Source organism: Numenius arquata, chromosome 6 (genome assembly GCF_964106895.1).
Source record: "Numenius arquata chromosome 6, bNumArq3.hap1.1, whole genome shotgun sequence".
Lineage (NCBI taxonomy): Eukaryota > Metazoa > Chordata > Aves > Charadriiformes > Scolopacidae > Numenius > Numenius arquata.
This window is the reverse complement of record NC_133581.1, coordinates 51306996-51326366: the sequence shown is the minus strand read 5'-3', so window position 1 is coordinate 51326366 and position 19371 is coordinate 51306996. Positions and strand designations below refer to the sequence as shown.

At 38.3% G+C, this 19371-nt stretch overlaps 1 protein-coding gene across 3 annotated transcripts in view; it reads left to right on the top strand.

Moving 5' to 3' along the window:
• Window positions 1-18733, top strand: part of STXBP6 (syntaxin binding protein 6) — a 116301-nt gene extending 97568 nt beyond the window's left edge. The window contains exons 5-6 of one of the 3 annotated variants that reach the window (XM_074149511.1): window positions 12137-12294; window positions 15607-18733. In XM_074149511.1, the coding sequence (XP_074005612.1) occupies window positions 12137-12294; window positions 15607-15630 (182 nt within the window). In that variant the 3' untranslated portion in view covers window positions 15631-18733. The remainder of the gene's footprint in view (window positions 1-12136; window positions 12295-15606) is intronic. The other 2 variants (XM_074149513.1, XM_074149512.1) reach the window with 2 other exon arrangements.
• Window positions 18734-19371: the final 638 nt, after the last annotated feature.

The window sequence follows — 19371 nt, the reverse complement described above, 5'->3', positions numbered from 1 at the left end:
AGCTCCTCCTGTTAGTTGCCCTTGCTGCATGCATTGGTGTAAAGGCACTTCAGCTGGGCTGTTGGCTGTGTCATCTTCTTAGGAACACCCCTTAGTTCCTTTGAGGTACTTCACCAGTGTTTCCTTGTTGGCTCCTATTACCACGGGAGTCTGTCTTCTCTCTGTAAGACTTTGTGTGTTCCAGGGTAGCCAGCACATCTCAGAGCAACAGGCTCTCACTAGCACCCTGTCCCTCTAACCATTGCCTGTTGTCCCACAGCTTGTCACAGGCAAACCTGATATTGCCCCCCTCCCCCTTAAAGCCTAGTTTAAAGCTCTGTCAATGAGCCACACTAGCTTGTGAGCAGAGACCCTCTTGCCCCTTTCAGAAAGGTGAATCCTATCTGACACCAGCAAGCCTGGCGCTGTGTAGGCCATCCCACTATGAAAAAAAACTAAATTGTGGCAGCGCACCAGCCTTGGAGTCACGTATTAGTAGACTGGGGTCATCTGTTTCTTCCAGTGTCACTTCCCACAACTGGGAGAAGAGAGGAAAAAATAACCTGTGCTTCAGATTCCCTTACCAACCATCCCAAAGCCCTGAAGTCTCCTTTGATTACCCTTGGACTATGCATTGTGGCTTCATCACCACCTGCAAGGAAGAGCAGCAATGGGTAATAGTCTGAATGCCATACCAGGCTAGTGGTGTCCTTAACCCAGGTCCCAGGGAGGTAGCAGACTTCCCTAAGAGGAGCTTCTGTCTGGCATATTGAACACTCTTTTCCTCTCAGAAGGGAGTTGCCTACAACTATGACCTTTCTTCTTTGTGGAGGTGATTGTGATACCAGGGGTAGGCCTTTCTGAGCTTGGCAGCATCTCTGGTGAAGACGGACTGTCATCCACATCATCATTCGTTAACTGGCCTTCCACATCCAGAGCCTGTACCTGCTCTTCAGAGGCACCTGGGAAGGCAGGGTGGGCAAGGAGGGGGGAAGTCCATGGGAATCCTCCTGTTCAGGCTGAGCTACGAGACTTCTAGATTTTAAGGCTCAAATTGAAGTTGGGAAGGACATTATCCTTGAAAGATAAATTGAGAAATTGATTTCCAGATTTAAATCTGCAGCTTCAAGTATTTCAAAGTTATAATTAAATTAATAAATCCAGTAAAGATACTACTTCCTATGAGTGATCTGTCTTTCTGAACATTTAGTCATCCTTTCTGGCTGATAATTTAAATATTGAAATTATCTAGAGAACATTCCATTCATGTGATACAGGAATTCATTAAGTTGTGAGAGGGAATTATCTAACAGGATTACAATCACAGAAATACTATTTCTGTAATCTTCTACTTAATAACTCAAGCTATTTAATAAGACTTTTGCGTGGCTATTTAAGAGAGTTCAGAAACCTTTTATCTGTTTGGTTCTTTTTAGTAGCATTTTCAGTTTTTTATTCAAAGCTCCTAAACAAGGCTGTTAGGGCCAATATACATGAAAGGAAGTGTAATAGTCACTTGGCAGGGATGTGAGAGGCATGAAGAAGGAGGGGAAGAACATGTTCATTCTGTCAGCCTTTATGATCAGCTGTTACGTTACAGTAGTGTTGGAAGGCCTTGGGCTAATGGTAGTCTAGGAACTGTAACTCTTTGATAATTATGACTTTAATAAAGCAAGTATTCTCAGTAAGGAGACGCAGCTTATGGAATTGTGAAGTGCCACCATCAGTTGGAACTCCATCAGTCTAAGTATTTTGATTTTGAAATGCCTGAGCTTCCTGAGTTCACTTAGTCCTTTATTACTGTTGTAGTGTTTCTGGCGGGTCATTCTGGACACAGCTGTTCCTCGTTGTGAACAGCTTCCATGATAATTTTAGGGGAGGAAGAGATTTGCCTTCATGTCTTCAGTGCTGTCTTGCAGTAATGAACAATAGTTAATTATTTTTTTTTAATGGCATAATTCTTTCTCCTAACAAAACTTACTGGTTTGATTGCAGAATTGAGATAATATGTGGGAGTCACCTGAGCCTTGACAGCCTAGGGGAAACTTTCAGACTAGAGAAGCTTATAACTTCCTCTTTCCTTTTTTCCTTGGGAAAAAAAATCCCTTTCTAGGCAGTTGAATTGCCATCTGAACAAATGCCAGGTAAAGAATTTGAGCTTCCTGTGGTCACTTTCTTCTTTCTGAAGTGTTGCTTTCAGGAGTTAAGTACAGTTTGGAGGGTGGAGGAGGAGGTGGCTTTTACAAAGTGCTCTCTAGAAGAGTAACTAATCAGATACAAGCTAGACTCAAACTGGTTTTTATTATTGACAGTAACTGATGGAAACAAATGGGAGTAAGGTATACAGTAAGCAGAGAAAACATTCAGATATAGACTGGGATTTTGCAAAAAGATTGCCCTTAAATGTATAGCTCCAAGGTTACCAGACCACATTCTCCCTGAGGGCAGCTGCTGTAGCACAGCCAGTCAGTCTCAGGCCAGACGCTGCATTTTTCATTTGATGCGTTCAAACCATTGCTCTTTGACTCTATCCTGACACTGATAGTTCTCACTCAGTCTTCTTCATTCTTACTCATTAGCTACAACTTTATTTCAGGCTGTGTGGTAACACAAGTTGGTGGTTTTGAATATGCTACTTAAGTAGTCTTTTTATAAATACACAGACTGAGTTTGTAGCAAACACAGAATTTTCAGTCACCTACCTGGTTTAGAAGTGTGAATCTATTGACAAATGCATGGTGTTCCATGCCTCCATTGTAGCAGGTTAGTGCAGTTTGTTTCTCAATAATAATTAACACTACTTAGTCAGAAGCTCAGTCAATAGTATTGACACAGGGCCTGTAAGCAGTACCTTTGTTTCAAAAAATGCTGTGTTTTATCTTCAGTCCATGTTGCTACCAGATTCTTCCCACCCACCCTAAATAAATATCAATGCTTTAGTGAATTGAATTTGAAACAAAACAAAACAACAAAAAAAGTGCATATGGAAATGTGTAAACCTTTTGGATTACCTTGACAGGGAAAATGTGAATTAGGCTTTGTTGGTTTTGTCTGGGATGGAGCTCATTTTCTTCATAGCAGCCAGTATAGTGCTGTATTTTTAGACTTGTGACCAAAACTGTGTTGATGACACACCAGTGTTTTAGGTGAGCAGTGCTTATGCAGTGTCAAGGCCTTCTCTGTTTCTCATTCTGCCTGCCCCCAGCAAGTAGGCTGGGAGGGGACACAGCTTGGGAAGCTGACCCAGACTGACCATGGTTATACACCACACCATGTAATGGCATGCTCAGCAATAAGAACTGGGGGGAATACCTTTTTCCAAGGTAGCCATTGCTCTGGGACTGGCTGGGCATTGGGCAGCTAGTGGCGAGTGATTATTTTTGTGTCATGTGGGTTTTGTTGCTTTTTCTACCCACCCCACTCCCCTTTCACTTACTGAACCATTTTTATCTCAACCTTCGAGTTTTCTCACTTTTGACCTTCTGATTCTCTTCCTCCATCCCACTGGGTGGGAGTAAGCCAGCAGCTGGGTGGGAGCTTACCTGCCAACCAGGGTCAGCCCACCATAGACTTTCATTCAAAATGGGTAATTTTTGACATTAGATATCACTCTTTATAGTAGTCACTGTCTTTTTATCCTATATGAAATCTGTTTCCTCTTTCTGAATATTCCTTACAGAAAAATATTCTGATTTTGAATAGAATTTGATGGCTATTTCAGCTTGTGGTCATGAGGAAATGTAGAAAATACAGGATTTCACCTACTGGCAGAAATGTCTGTAAGGTTTCAACCAAAAAACCCATACTTTTTCTTTATAGGATGACATCAACGTCATATGTATATGGAAGTTAATCCATTTCCAGTGATTTTACCAGTCAGCTAATCAAAAGCATCAAAGCTCGCAAACCTTTTTAGTATTCACAGCTTTCACAGCTCTCCACTCGTGGCCCCAGTGGAACTGGATTTAAGATAACTATTTAAATTTGGCATCTTAGTCTCCAAAAGGAGCTTGCCATGGTGCAGAGCTGCTGTTCTTTGTTTCAGTTACACATTCTGCTCCTTGACAGGTCAGCTGTAACAGTGGCATTGCCTGAGATCCTGTAGAATTCCAGAACTTTGCCAGAGTAAGCCCCTTTACAACAATTATGAATTAATGAGCAAATATCACTGCTCAGTAAAGTTTTTAGACTTTATTGGGTTTATAATCCCCAAGAAAATTTACCCTATTTAGAGAAAAAATTAGGCTTTCTTCCTGCAAGGCTGTTGAAGTTATCACATCCAAAGTCTTTTCCAGCTTGGATCTTTAGATACAAAGTTTTTCCCAAAGGCGTGAATTTCTGTGTATTTGGCCTGTATTTGATATACTGGGTATAATAATCTTGACTATAACTATTTATCATTAATACGAGCACTAATATTAACTATCACCATTAAATATTATTTAATAGTGATTTTAATTTGTCAGGATTTATCTATAAGATATTTGCATAAAATGTAGTAAAATAACAGCATAATCTGCCACCCCCTCCCCCAGCCCCAAGGATTAACAACATGTTAAGCAAAATAAAGATATGGGAAAAATTCCTACAGTAAGTTGAAGCAAAGATACATTAAATGAATTTTTCTAATTTTACTGTTTGACATTTGAATCAGTAATTTGGTAAAATCAGTCTCTTCATGCCAAGTGCAAGGACTCTTAAGAAATACTTCTCATATGCAGGGTTTTTTCTTCCTTTTCTTGGTCTTTGTCAGATTTTCTGTGGAGAAAATCTTTTTTAATCCTTTTTCTCTACCTCTGAATGTGGCCTTACTTAGGTGTCCCAATAGAGTAATACTTGTAAAGCTTTAGATAACATTATTTCACATATCATCTATGCAACGTGGCTTTCTTTTAATCTGTAAGAACGTTTATCTTTTCAGTCAGCACAAATACTCTTGTGCGTATAAAGCATTTATATTACTTCAACTGTTCAAAAGTATAAATAATTTACTTGATGCAATTGCTCTGGAGTACTGAATGAAACAGAAGAGAATCTCAGTAGCTCAGGAGATATTCTCATTATCAAGAGATATCAATGAAAAATATAGATTTATTTATTTATTTATTTTACTGTCATGCCCTTGTGTTGTTTAATGTCACTATTTAAAATAAAAGGGCACTAGCGTCAGAGATAATACCTCCATTTTCTTCCAACTGTGGCAAGAAAGGTTATCCTACTCAGCTGTCCTTGGAAAGGGTTTTTATAGTCCCTTGCAGAACCATAAAAAGGGTTGGGTTTTTTGTGATAAACTCTTTGTAAATCTAAGATTTTGGAAACCACGTTGAGAAATTTGAATACACCTTACTTGTTAGCAATAAAAATACTGAATTGTTGAACCTTTAAGGTAATTATGGTAATTTTTTTATTTTTTTTAAGACCTCATCTTCTCCACTTGATTAAATCTTATTCCCTGTGCTCTGCAGAAGTCATTCTGATTATGTGCTCCTTTCAGGTTTTGGTCAAGTAATTGTCTGCTGTTTTTCATGCTACTTGATTTTCTTTAATTTGTGTGGTTCTGGTTAGGATATGTTGAAATAGCAGAGTTAAACAGCAGAGGTGTAACTTGGGAGGAGAAATAATGCTATACTGTAACCGCTTCTCTTCTTCAGACCACTTTCCTGATTACAAAAGGCATCACTATGGTGCTTCCTTCTTTCACGAGGGTATGTTCATTCTTAATTGTTAAGCACCTTTCTGTTCTCCCTGAAGTCCTTTAGTTTTGTACTGATATGTTAATTGTTTGGTGCTTTTGGTTCTTAAGTGATGAGAGCACAGGCAGTTAACAAAACACAAAATCATGAGGGAGAAAAAAGCCATTCTGTGTATTTACAATCAATGTTTCCAAACTTCTGTTGAAGTTTTAGTGGCACCAGTATATCTGAGTGTAAATAGTATGTATAGGCATATAGAATAATTATGTTGTGATAGAGGTAGTCTTGTTAATGAACTTGAACTGATTGTCATTATGCTTTTAAGCTTTATTCAGTGACATAGGTCCAGTTTTATGCAGTTGAATGGGAACCATAAATATCTGTTTTCTTTAAATAAAAAATAAGTTTTCATGTGATAGACAGAACTTCTTAATTTTTGTAGCTAATTGCATTTGTTTCCTTCTCAGAATAAGGTAGTTGCTAAATACTGCATTAATGCATGTACAATTAAAAACTGCTTGCATTTACAAATCAGTCACTGTAGAGTACTATCACTAATGTAAGATAAATCTCTGCATTGAACTGGAAAACATTTGATATGGCTAATAGAGAATGCGATGAACCTTTCATGAATGTAGGATACAGTTATTTAGTTTGCATGATTTGTTTTATCTCTAGAGACTAATTAGTTTCTTCAACAAATAGACCAGTTGCCATGCTGGTTGATGATACTATCTATATCTTTCAGGTACTGGATAATGGTGGGTTAAGGATGTACTTTTCTCTTGTACATGGTAAAAGGCCTAAAGCAGCGTCACCTGATTTTATGGGCTGAGAGACCCTCTGGTATAGCTTGTAATCATAAGAACTAAAAATTCAAAAATTAGTCTGAGGGGAGCTGTGGTGCTTCATGAAAAGTGTTATTTCTTTAGTTTTTATGTCCATAAGCAAGTAACACTGGTAGGATCACTGGTCTAAACCACTCACCCAAGTGCTGCTGCCCTTCTGCTATTTCTGCACCTTTGGGCAACAATAACTTTAAGTAGTATTATACAGGTCACTAACTGAATTTTCTAAGGGGAGAGGGGAGTTTAATTCCAGTAGTTTATATTTCACTACAGCAAATTCAAAATAAAATGTATAATTTGCTTAGCAAATTAGATTACCAAGATGTATAGCTATTGATTGATTTGGAAATCTGTGTGTTCCTTTCCTCTGGGTAGAAAACTTCAGATAATAATGACAAAAAGTATTATAGAAGCAAAGCTGTATTAGAAGCAACCTTATTAAGCCACTTGATTGACTAATTGAAAACAAATTAGCAGTATGGTGCTGTGCTTTTATATATATTTTTATATAATAGAAAAATTAAACCAAAGAATCTTACTGAATTAAGCTTGATTTGTTTAGTTTTGAGAGCAGCAGATGTCATATACCTTGACTTCAGCAAAGCTTTTGACACTGTCTCCCATAACATCCTCAATTAGATAATTAAGGAAGTGTGGGCTAGACGAGGGGGCAGTGAGGTGGATTGAGAGCTGGCTGTGTGACAGAACTCAGAGGGTTGTAATTAATGGAGCAGGGTCAAGTTGGAGGCCTGTAACCAGCAGTGTCCCCCAGGGGTCACTACTCGGCCCAGTCCTGTTCAACATATTCATCAATGACCTGGACGACGGGACAGAGTGTACCCTCAGCAAGTTCGCTGATGATACCAAACTGGGAGGGCTGGCCGACGCTCCAGAGGGCTGTGCCGCCATCCAGCGTGACCTGAACAGGCTGGAGAGCTGGGCAGAGAAGAACCTAATGAGGTTCAACAGGGGCAAGTGTAGGGTCCTGCACCTGGGGAGGAAGAACCCCGGGCACCACTATAGGTTAGGGATGGATCTTCTGGAAAGCACTACTGAGGAGAAGGATCTGGGGGTCCTGGTGGATAGTAAACTATCCATGAGCCAGCAGTGTGCCCTTGTTGCCAAGAGGGCCAATGGGATCCTGGGCTGCATAGGGAAGAGTGTGGCCAGTAGGTCGAGGGAGGTCATTCTCCCCCTCTACTCTGCACTGGTGAGGCCACAACTGGAATACTGTGTCCAGTTCTGGGCTCCCCAGTTCAAGAGAGACAGGGAACTACTGGAGAGAGTCCAGCGTAGGGCAACAAAGATGATTAAGGAATTGGAGCATCTCCCTTATGAGGAAAGGCTCAAAGAGCTGGGGCTTTTTAGCCTGGAGAAGAGAAGGTTGAGGGGAGAACCTTATCTATGTTTACAGGTACCTAAAGGGTAGGTTGAAGGATGATGGAGCTGGACTCTTTTCAGTGGTTTCCAGCAATAGGACGAGGGGCAACGGGCACAAGCTGGAACATAGGAAGTTCCATTCAAATATGAGGAGAAACTTCTTTATGATGAGGGTGACAGAGCACTGGAACAGGCTGCCCAGGGAGGCTGTGGAGTCCCTGTCTCTGGAGATTTTCAAGACCCACCTGGATACAGTCCTGAGTAATGTGCTCTAGGCAATCCTGCTTTAGCAGGGGAGTTGGACTAGATGATCTCTAGAGGTCTCTTCCAACTCTGACAATTCCATGATTCCGTTTCAAACTGAAGTTGGCCTAAAGACACGTTTTGTTGATACTAGAAATTAATATTAACCTAGTACTTTATATTAAACTCAGTATAAATACATATTTTCTCAATGTTAACTGGCAATATTTGCTCTACTTACTCAGTGAGTCTGCAAATACTCTTAAATAGCGAAAAGCTGTGTGCTTGCCCTTAATAGAGACTTCAAAAACAAGCTGTTTAATAAAATCACCAAACATGAAAACTTTCCTGTTTTCCTTTCATGTTTATTTGAAAGAGAAAATTCTATAGTCTCAACTGCTGGGATCTGATCTACAGAGCTATAGAAAGATACAAATGCTCCAAAAATGGGAGAATCTCCATATACTTTAGAAAAAGCAGTAACACAAGCACATAACCCTTTCTGCTTACAGTGAAGACTGTAGCTCTGTGAAGTTTGAGATTGCAGGCCTTTGGAGTTGAACATCTTGGGAACAATGCAAGTTCTTTCTTACTAAAAGCAACTCAGAACATCAGTTGACCTATACCTATATTTTGGTGGTGTTTATCTCATCTTGCAAGTGTTACAAAATCTTTTTCCTGAGCAGACATACGTGAAAAGCTGTTGAAAGTCTTCCACTGAGGAGCTTGTGTCTCTAACCCAGTAGATGAGAAGTCCTGAAATCTTTCAGACTCGGGGAGTGGGGTGGGGAGTGTGTGGAGGGACGTAGTTAACAGCAGTTGTGTAACCGAAGATGGAAAACAGTCTTTCTAGACTTTAGTAAAGAGATGTTGACCATCACATTTTTTTAGGTTTTTCTTCAGTGGCTCAGTGCAGCTGGCTGGCACAAGTTTACACTTCAGTAAGTACAGTTCAGGCAGTTTTGTTGTTCAGTCATGGAACAAACTTCTCTGGAGATCTGGAATCACAGTAGTTACCTCCTGAAGAATGGCTTAAAAATTTTTCAGGTTGTAGGTAATTTGTTCATAGGAATGATTCTCCAATACATCCAGTACAAATGTTGCTATTCTTGCAGTGATACTAATATAAGGACGAGGCATAGTCAGTCATACCAGCAACCACCTACACAGGCTCTAGAAATACACTGATGAAATTCAGTAGACTGCTGACATGAGTTTCTGTGTTGCTCATAGATTAGAGTGGATTTTTTTATTGGCTTATTGATATTCCATTGGAAAAGATTATCTAAAAGTAGTTATTCCAGAACAGTCTCAGAATTGTAACTTCTGCAAGTCACTGGCTATAGAAGAATACAGCAGATCTTACCTGGAGAGAACACAATATTGTATTAGCTATGGAGAAAAACAATTACTATCGTTGTACCAAACTTTCAAGTTTGTTCCTCTGCTGAAAACAACGTAGAGGAATAGATAACAATCTTTGTCGCAAATCCTGGTATTTTCAGTGATACAGAAAATACAGAGTATTTTCCTTCTGCAGTTTCCTATTGGCGTTGACAGAAGGTCAGCAGTGTGTTAACTTTTACTTCCCAGTACCCTTTAAGACTTCAGAAGATGCTTAGTTTTATAAAACTCTCCATGTACCCTGCTTCCCTTGAATTCAGCAGATTTGTGTTCTTGTAAAGTAACAACAGAGTTAATCCAGTGTCGAGACCTTTCAAAACTCTTATCCTAGAAAACTAGCACTGATTTATACAAGAGGCTAAAGCCTTTAGATCACACCACCAAAAAAGGGAAACTATTTCCAGTGTGGTGTTGCCCAGTACATGTGTTTATTGGAAAGGCTACCTGAATAGAAGCCAAAATAGTCTCCTAGGAACTGGCTTTAAACAAGCAAATTATAAACAAAATGACAATTGACTGGAAAATCTTGAATTAAAAATGTGTACAATATTTAAAGCTGTTCTGTTTTATTATCAGACTCCCAATGACTGGAGAGAGACCACTTGAAAAGATAAAGTTTCATTTCTGTCTCGCCAAATCCAACTCACAGTATTCTCAGATATTCATCTCTTCAGCATTAATACTGATCGTTATTTTCCTTTTCTAAATGCACCCTCTTTGTTCCATGCAAAAATAGAAAAAACCTAAACTTGTAGCTGTTCCATATCCTAGACATCCATTATTTTTAATTACTGATGTGAAAAATCTAACAATATTGGTATACAGGAGGCCAAGGTGCTCTTTGTTTGGCATTTCTTATGTTGACTCATCAGATGTGAGTCATTTTGTGTAGATTCTTGGGTCCCTCCCCCACCTCCATAGTTTGATACTAGTTGCGTTTTAGTTTAATAAAATTTTAAGGCAATTTTTTATCTCAAGAGTTCCTGCATGTTTGTACTGTTGTTCCACAGGCTACCTGGAGCGACCTTCAGTTTCATTCTTACTGTTTGTTTGCTTTTTTTAGGGAAAGGAGTATTATCTGTAAAATGAGTCTGAATGGGTCTTTTATTCTTTTTCCTTAATGAAACTAATAACCCTTTAAATTAATGTTTGGGGTTTATTTTTAACCTGGCAATACTTTTGAAGTAGACACACTTTTCAGATTAATGATAAAAGCATTAGGTTTCTGTTTATTTTCACTTGGTTTGTTATGTCCATAAGAACAGCAGACTTTTTTCTAACAGCAGATTTGCTGTAGCGCTCGGTTCAGCTTCTTGTCTTTTGTACCTTTACCAGCATAATTCATTTTAAAATGTTACATATTTGGCTTTAACACTTTGAGAAAAGGCTCTGTGCAATTACAATATTTGGGGCAGTTTAGAAAACTGGCAGTGATGGCATGCTTAGTGGTTTAATACTCTATCTGTAATGGCTTTCTGACTCTCACAGTTCCTTTATTTATATCTAGATAACAAATTCCCTGTGAGGTAGATTAAGTTTTAAAGCTTGTGGAAGACACCAAGGGACTACTTACTGTACTGCCAAAAAGCTGAATTTTTACTAGTTCTTTTGCTGAAAAGGTCCAATGATAGGACAATTTTTTTTTTTTTTTGGTCCTTCATGTATTTTAACACGTACCAGTTTATAGTGATAACATGTAACTTTGTCTGGAGTTTTCAGTTTGTACTGTGGTTCCTATTATAAACGTTCAGCAGCAGCTCATTCTGGAAAGAGGATAATCCCTTCTGTTGAGAAGCAGTATAGAAAGGAGTACTGAAAAGAATGAGCATTTAAAAGGGATAAATGTAGAGGAGAAATTTGGTTCTGTTGAATACTTGAAGAAACTACTACATTGTGTGCCAGAAAGGAAACAGAGACACTGATAAGTTGATTTGGATCATAAAGCTAAAAGCTTAGGACACACTGAGCCTTGCTGGGGCTTCAAATACTAAGGTTTAAATAAAGTATGTTGTCACATGAAACATGGCTGGTGCTCCATGTGGGGAAGGGTCAAAGGTAGATAGATCAGAGCAGCATAAAATAACTGTTTGGGGTGCACTTGGAAATGAAATATTATTATAATAATTACAATACGGAAAAATATGGTGAATTCATACAGAGGTGTCCTGTAGCGTCAATCATTTATTCTCTAGGGAAATAGTGTAAATTCCAAAGAAAGTTAATCTGTATTAACATGAGAGTGTTGTGAAGAAGCTGTGTGCACTTGTGAATAGTTTCACTGATTTAGTAGAATAGCTTCCTGAAATGATGTATAAGCGTGTCTTTAAAAAAAAAAATAAAAAATACATAGCTATGTCCGCTGCTTCCTTATATTCCCCAAGTATTATGTGGCTATATGGTGCATGTTTAATTTACTAATAATATGGTTTGAGTGAGAAAACAATAACTTATCCCATTATGCAAAATGCAACTAGATGGTAAACTAACAGATAACACATCAGCTCTAGAACACTATAAATAAAAATAACTGTACTTATTACAAAGCATGCATATATTTGGGTGTTCTAATATTTTCTTTTGATATTGCAGGAAACAGCATACTCCATTCAGCAGCAGACAGTGTGACAAGTGCAGTACAGAAGGCAAGTCAAGCTTTGAATGAGCGTGGTGAAAGGCTAGGTCGAGCAGAAGAAAAGACAGAGGAGCTGAAGAACAGTGCTCAGCAGTTCGCAGAAACTGCACACAAGGTAGGATTTTGGTGGGCTAAGGCTCTTAGTAGGTTAAAGTCACATATTGCTTTATTTTGAGAGGAGGAAGTTCTAGAACGAATTGCAGTCAGTCACTGTTTACAAACAGCTTGCTATTTTTCTTGATACAATTCCTTACTTGGCAGATTTCTGGTTTATAACTTTTTCTGTGTAAATCTGAGGTTTGCTGTATTTCCACTTGAATTGAAACTAGGTAACTTCACGTTCCTGAAGCATATTTCAAATACATCTTCCCACTGCTGTTTAGTACTATTCCTCATACTTTGTGCAGTAGCACAGTGAAATTGTTGTTCATCCCCTTTGGTAAGCAGTCATAGGTCTGTGACTGTCTGTTTCTTAAGACCTATCTTTTTATGTCTGGGAACGTTATTTATGAGGATTTTGAGGAATTGTTGCATCTTGGGAATGTATGGACATTCCCTGTTCTTGGTGGAAGGTATTGACAGTACTATGCCTGATGCTTCTGCATGTGCATAATGGTGCTGAGCTGTATATTAGGGAGTGTTTTGACTGTGTAGAGCTTGATGATGGTAATGGTAGGGTTGAGTGTTTGTGGGTAAGAATTGGAGGAAAGGCCAACAAGGCAGATATCATAGTGGGAGTCTGTTACAGACCACCTAACTAGGATGAAAAGGTAAATTAAATATTCTGTGAGCAGCTGGGAGAAGTCTCGCAGTCACTAGCCCTTGTTCTCTTGGACTTCAACTTACCAGACATCTGCTGGAAATACAGTACTGGAGAGAGGAAGCAGTCTAGGAGGTTCCTGGAGTGTGTGGAACGTAACTTCCCAACACAGCTGGTGAGTGAGCCAACTAGGGAAGGCGCCTGCTAGACCTGTTGTTTGCGAACAGAGAAGGACTTGTGGATGATGTGAAGGTTGGAGGGTGTCTTGGGTGTAGTGATCATGAAATACTATGAGTTTTCAATTCTCGGAGAAGTAGGGAGGTGGACAGCAGAACTGCTACCTTGGTCTTCCAGAGCGCAGACTTTCATCTTTTTAGGGAACTGGTTGACAGTCCCTTGGGGAGGCAGTGGTGTAGGGCAAAGGAGTCCAGGAAGGCTGGCCATTCTTCAAGAATGAAGTCTTAAAGGTGCAGGAGCAGGCCATCCCCATGTGCCAAAAAATGAGGTGGTGTAGAAGAAGACCTACCTGGCTGAACAGAGAGGTTTGGCTGGAACTCATGAAATAAAAGAGAGTTTGAACTTTGGAAGAACGGGCAGGCAATTCAGGAGGACTACACGGAGGTCATGAGGGTGTTGGTCAACAGCTGCCTGAATATGAGCTGGCAGTGCGGCCAGGTGGCCAAGAACGCCAACAGCATCCTGGCCTGTGTCAGAAAGTGTGGTCAGCAGGACTAGGGAAATGATTGTCCCCCTGTATTTAGCGCTGGTGAGGCCCCACCTCGAATACTGTGTTCAGTTTTGGGCCCCTTACTATAAGAAAGACACTGAGGTGCTGGAGCATGTCTAAAGAAGGGCAATGAAGTTGGTGAGGGGTCTGGAGAACAAGTTTTACGAGGAGTGGCTGAGGGAGCTGGGGTTGTTTAGCCTGGAGAAAAAGAGGCTGAGGGAAGAACTTATTGGTCTCTACAACTACCTGAAACGAGGTTGTAGCGAGGTGGGGTTTGGTCTCTTCTCCCAAGTAACAAGTGTTAGGACATAAGGGAATGGCCTCAAGTTGTGCCATGGGAGGTTTAGATTGGATTTTAGGAAAAGTTTCATTGCCAAAAGGGTTGTCAGGCATTGGAACAGGCTGCCCAGGGAAGTGGTCGAGTCACCATCCCTGAAGGTATTAGAAAAATGTGTAGATGTGGTGCTTAGAGATATGGTTTAGAGGTGAACTTGGCAGTGTTAGGTTAATAGTTGGACTTGATTTTAAGGGTCTTTTCCAACCTAAATGATTCTATGATTCTCCTTCAGCTACATGTCAGGTTATTTTAAGATACAAAACATGTAGTGGAGACAGTGGAAGATGCATGGCACAGGAATGCTCTCTGTAGCATTTTTAAAAAACATCTTAGTCACCTGTAAAAATAAGTAAATAAAGTTTAAAAAACCTACTTAGTTTGCAGCAGAAACAATAGCACTCGCAGGGTGCTTCTGTTTTGGCTATCAGAGTTTGTTTTCAGTTGTGTAAAGGCTGGAACTTAGTTCAGCCTATCTGTCTAGTCCTTGCTATCAAGTCTATCTTGTCCTTGTTATCTATCAAGTCCTTGTTCTATCAAGTCCTTGTTATCACACCTTCTTCACCTTCTTTGTTTACCTCCAGAAAAAGTCCTTCCCCTTGTTGGTGACTGCACAAGAGCTCAAACTTACAGATTCTGTATAATAAAAACCTTTTGTCAGACTTGCCTGCTAAAGACACGTTTTTCGGAAAAAAAAAAAAAAATCTTGTTGAGGGTAGAAAGAAGAGTGTTGGTTGGAGTTCTTTCATGATGAAATGTGTTTCTAGTATATATCTACAAATAATAATTTTTTAAAATGGTGTATTAGTGACCAGGTCCTTGAGTATCAAAGGCTTATGTCAATTAAATTTGAATCGTTTATTGATCAGCATTTCAGTGGTAGCAAAGGAGGAAATTTTAACTGCCCCTATCAGTTATGTTTTCTAGGTAACTTCCTAGAGGGTTCACTCATCTCAACTTTGTTAGCATGCTATTATCTACAGATACCATTTTTTTTATTATACAGAGCCTAAAACTAAGTTCTCTGCTTGGTTTGTCTATGTTTTTTATACAGGATTTAACTCACTAGCTCTTTCTTCTCCCTCTCATTTCCAGTTTTAAGTCAATTTTTTAATTATTTGAAGTGGAAGTAATCCATAATCACAGAGGTAGAAAGGCCTTAATTTTTCATCATTATGTAGTGGCAGAGCTGCTGAACAGGTGTTTTAAATTACTTGTCTGGAATTTCTGATTGTATTTACCAATCCGAGTCATTAGGTCTAAATGACCATTCTTTTAAGCATGTCTTTGTTTCTCCTTTAAGCACGTCTTTGTTTCTAGCATCTTGCCCTAGCCCTCCTCACAGACAGCAAAATAATGGAACATTGGGAAACACAGCTATGAAAGCAGATAACTCCTGCCTCCTCAGCATAGCCAAGGGAGACTCTGGCCATCTGTCACAATAAAGGGAATGACTGCATATCTGTGTGCAAAGAAGTTACGGATTTCGGGCATTTTTGGAGAATTCCGTGTGCAAACTTTTCCGATCCAGACTAGCCACAGTAGCTTGATACAGCTATCATTACTTATGGTATCTCTTTAATTCTTTTTTTTTTTTCTTTTTCAGCTTGCCATGAAGCACAAATGCTGAGATACTGCCCAAAGTTGAAATCTTCCCGAGAGAAACTGAAAAGGCTACATTCAGCAACTTTTACAGGAGATCCAGACTTCTCTGTGCTTTTTTTCTTCCAGTTCAGTGGAGATGCATTCTTTCAGTTTCTGTGCAGGAAAAATTGTTGCATTTCTACCTTTTTGACATACTTTTGTTCCTCTTTTGTAATATTGCTACACAGTCCTGCAGTACTTTCTACCTGTATTTCAGTTTTTACAGGAGTGAAAGCAAACAGGGGAACTGGACCAAATGACCAGCTGATCAGGATTAAAATAGTAATATTCTTCCCCGGTTGTACAGAAAATTATTTAACTGGTTGTGGACATATGTGTGGAAATAAAATCCAAAGAAGGGGTATACTTTTCTTATGTAGCATCAGCAGAGTGTGAATATTGGAATTAAACACCTGGGGTTGTAACTGTATTGGAGAACAGACTGCTTTGTCCTGGGAAACAGAAAACCTTGTTTCTTCTGCCCAGTGTAGGAAGTTTTGCATGTGCCGTCACCAGCATTCAGAAGTGCATATCTGAATTTCATAGGGGAATCTGTTACCAGTGCTGCATTTTGAATATTCCTATTTTCCCTTCTGGATTGATTATTTGAATAGTATAGTGAAACCTACAGAATGTATGCTTGAGGTTTCAAAATTGAGGAAAAAAGTAATTTTTACATCTATACACACATGGCTGTGCCTCAAACACAATCTAGAACTTAGCAGTCTGGTATAAAATAACATTTCATTTTCTTTTTACCTGTGATTCTGTGGCTAAACGCCTGTGTCAATGAGAATGCAAAGGCCTGGGAATATGAGAATGCACTATTTTCCAAGTCATCTGTTTTTTATAAAGTCTACAGTAGGAATTTTTGGGAACGCTTCAGAAATTCGTATGATTAGAATGACTTATGTTAGATAGTTGTCTGATTTTTAAAATAGAGGCTTTCAAAAAGCATGTCTTGGTACATTAGAATCATAAGTTCTAGTTTGAGTCTCAATTTTCAATATATATTATCACTGGAAGGGTGATTCCCTACTTCATTCTTTATTCACTATATGCAATATGTGCACTATATCCTCTTACAAAAATAAGTAGGTTACTCTTCACAGCTGTTTTCTTAACACTTTTAAAATGTTCTAATACGCTTCTAGAATGAAGAAAAAGAGAAAAGAAAAAAAGTTGCACTATTTTTTTGTTTAATCAGTAAGCTAGAAACAAATCCTAGCCAAAGTTTCAGCCTTCATTTTCTGAAGATGCCTGCTCTTTTTTTTTTTTTTTTTCTTTTTTTTTTTTGCCTCATCTTACCGGAGAGCCAGAAAGCTGGCATTCTGTGAATGTACTGTAGTTTTCATTTTCAGTGTTGAATAAGATTTTTGCATTATTAATGACACTTTAAGCAGTTTAAAATCCTCAGAGCAGTGCTTGTAAGAGACATGAAAGCTTCTGTAGTAATCGAGAATATTTTAGTTACTGCAAGCTGAAGTAACTGAAAATCTCTTGGAAATATCCATTTTGTAAAAAGTTGCTTGGCTTTACGAAAACGTTTGCATTTGAGTAAGGATGCTGTCTAGTTAACTGATTGCATTCAAACTTTACATCTGTTTTTTTTCCTGTAATTTAAACTGCTTTGTGTGAAGCTCTTCATTTAATTTCACACTGAGAACTGAGAGAAGGGGTAGATTTTTCATCTGTGTAGTACCATATGATCATTTAGATCTATTTAGCATCACCTCTAACAGTTACTACATCCAGCACCGTCAACTGAAAAGGAATTTGGCCACATCTGTTATAAATCACAACTGGCTTATTAACAACCCAGGTTCTGAACACTCTGTTGAGCTGTGTACAATTCATGCTTGCCCTGGAAATGTCAGTAGCTTTCTGAGTGCTATTGTAATGACTATGGGTGTTTCTGCAAATTAACCAGGAAAACAGACCCTCATTAGGAATTAATGATAGAGATAAAATTGTAGGCTATTTTTTAAAAATAGCTGCATTAGAAATCAATCTGGGGGTACATTTTTGACCATGTAGCTGTCTTCTGTCATTTAAGTATATTCTGCTGCTAACCTCACAAGTCTTTCTCTTGAAAGAAAGAAGGAATAAGTTTTGAACTGCTGCCATCTAGCTGGTCTTCTAAGCTTGTCAATAATTTAGAAGAAATGTCTAAAACCCAGATCAGATAAACCTGAAAAGAATTAATTGTCTAAATTGAGATAAAAAGGCATAGATTTTCAGGTGTTTACATGAATATCAGCTGAACAGGACAAGGTCACAGTTGCACTGCTAAGTTCCAGACCTTTTGTGAGTTGAACTGTTCTAAAACATTACTTTAGTCCCACTGACAGTTTTTCAAAATTTTTTTTTTTTTTTTATATTCTCCAGTTAAGTGTATTGTGTTATGTATCATAACTCAGGACTTTTATCCAACCATCAAAAGCCATTTACTATGGAAATTCTAAGTAACCTACTGTTATTGAATGAAGGAAAAGCGGATTGTCTGTGTTTACTTTGTTCTTGCTGTTTGTTAAACTACAAGATTCGGTAGATTTAGAAAAAAATCAGAGATGTGTAAATGTCTATCCAAAGGTAAATCTTAGAGCATTGCAATTTCCTTCTGGAACTTAGATTGTAGTGTATACAACCTAGTATTATTAGATAGTCATGTACATAACATATACGATAATTCAGGTTAATGTTTCATATGAATGAATGTATTTGTAAATTGTAACAACATCAATAGTTTCTTTATCTTTTTAAAGTTCTGCAAAGAATAAAACTAATGTATTGTTAGACTTGACTACTGTACTGCAAACTGTCTTAAAAGGCTACTTTTGTGTCTAGCAAAAGTTGTGCATTATGTGAAATATTAACAAAAACATGCTCTCTACAAAGTGATCTTAAAGGTAGGTAGGTTTTGCTATGATTTACCAGAATTGTAATACTTGCTGGTATCTATTGTGACCAATTTCTTGAAAGTTCTCAAAGATGTAGAAATTATTTTGTGCCATTCTGGGGAGAAAAGTGGGACCTGCTCTCTTGAGTCGTTACTGGAAACCCTGATTTTGTCATTAAATACTTTAACTGTGATGAAAAGAAAACTGTCCTTGGATTATTTGAGTTGTCCATTCAAAATATAAATTATTTGTAGGTGACACTTTTATATTTCGCTCTAGCAGAGTTATATTTCACTCTAGAAAAACTGAATAAAAATTAATTCCCACTGCAATGATGAAAACTTTCTCTAGAAAGAATACTGTAGTTAAAAAAAGAAGTGGTGGGAACGAGGTTTGAAGGATTTCATGTCCAGGCAGATTGCAGACAACAGTTAACACAGGTTTAAGTTAGCATCCTACCTAAAGGCTGCAAAGTTTTAAAAAAAAAAAAAAAAAAAAAAAAAAATCAGTGTTAATTTGCTTTCAAATTGCTATGAAATGCTTATTCTGAAATTGCTATTGTTCTCTTTTGGCCATCAAACTTTATTGATAAATTTTTATCAAAACAAAAGCAATTGTAATTGCCCTGTGGGAATAAAACTATAAAGGTAGAATTCTTCTACACACAGAGAAGCAATCCCATATATTCAAATAAGGGCTACTTGCAGAAGAATTGTGTTGAATATGAACTGACTGCTGCCATCTCTTTTTTTCAGGCTTAAACATGGTCCCTAGGATCATGGTCTCAAAAACGTCCTGTTAACAAATACTGTCAACTAGTTAAATTA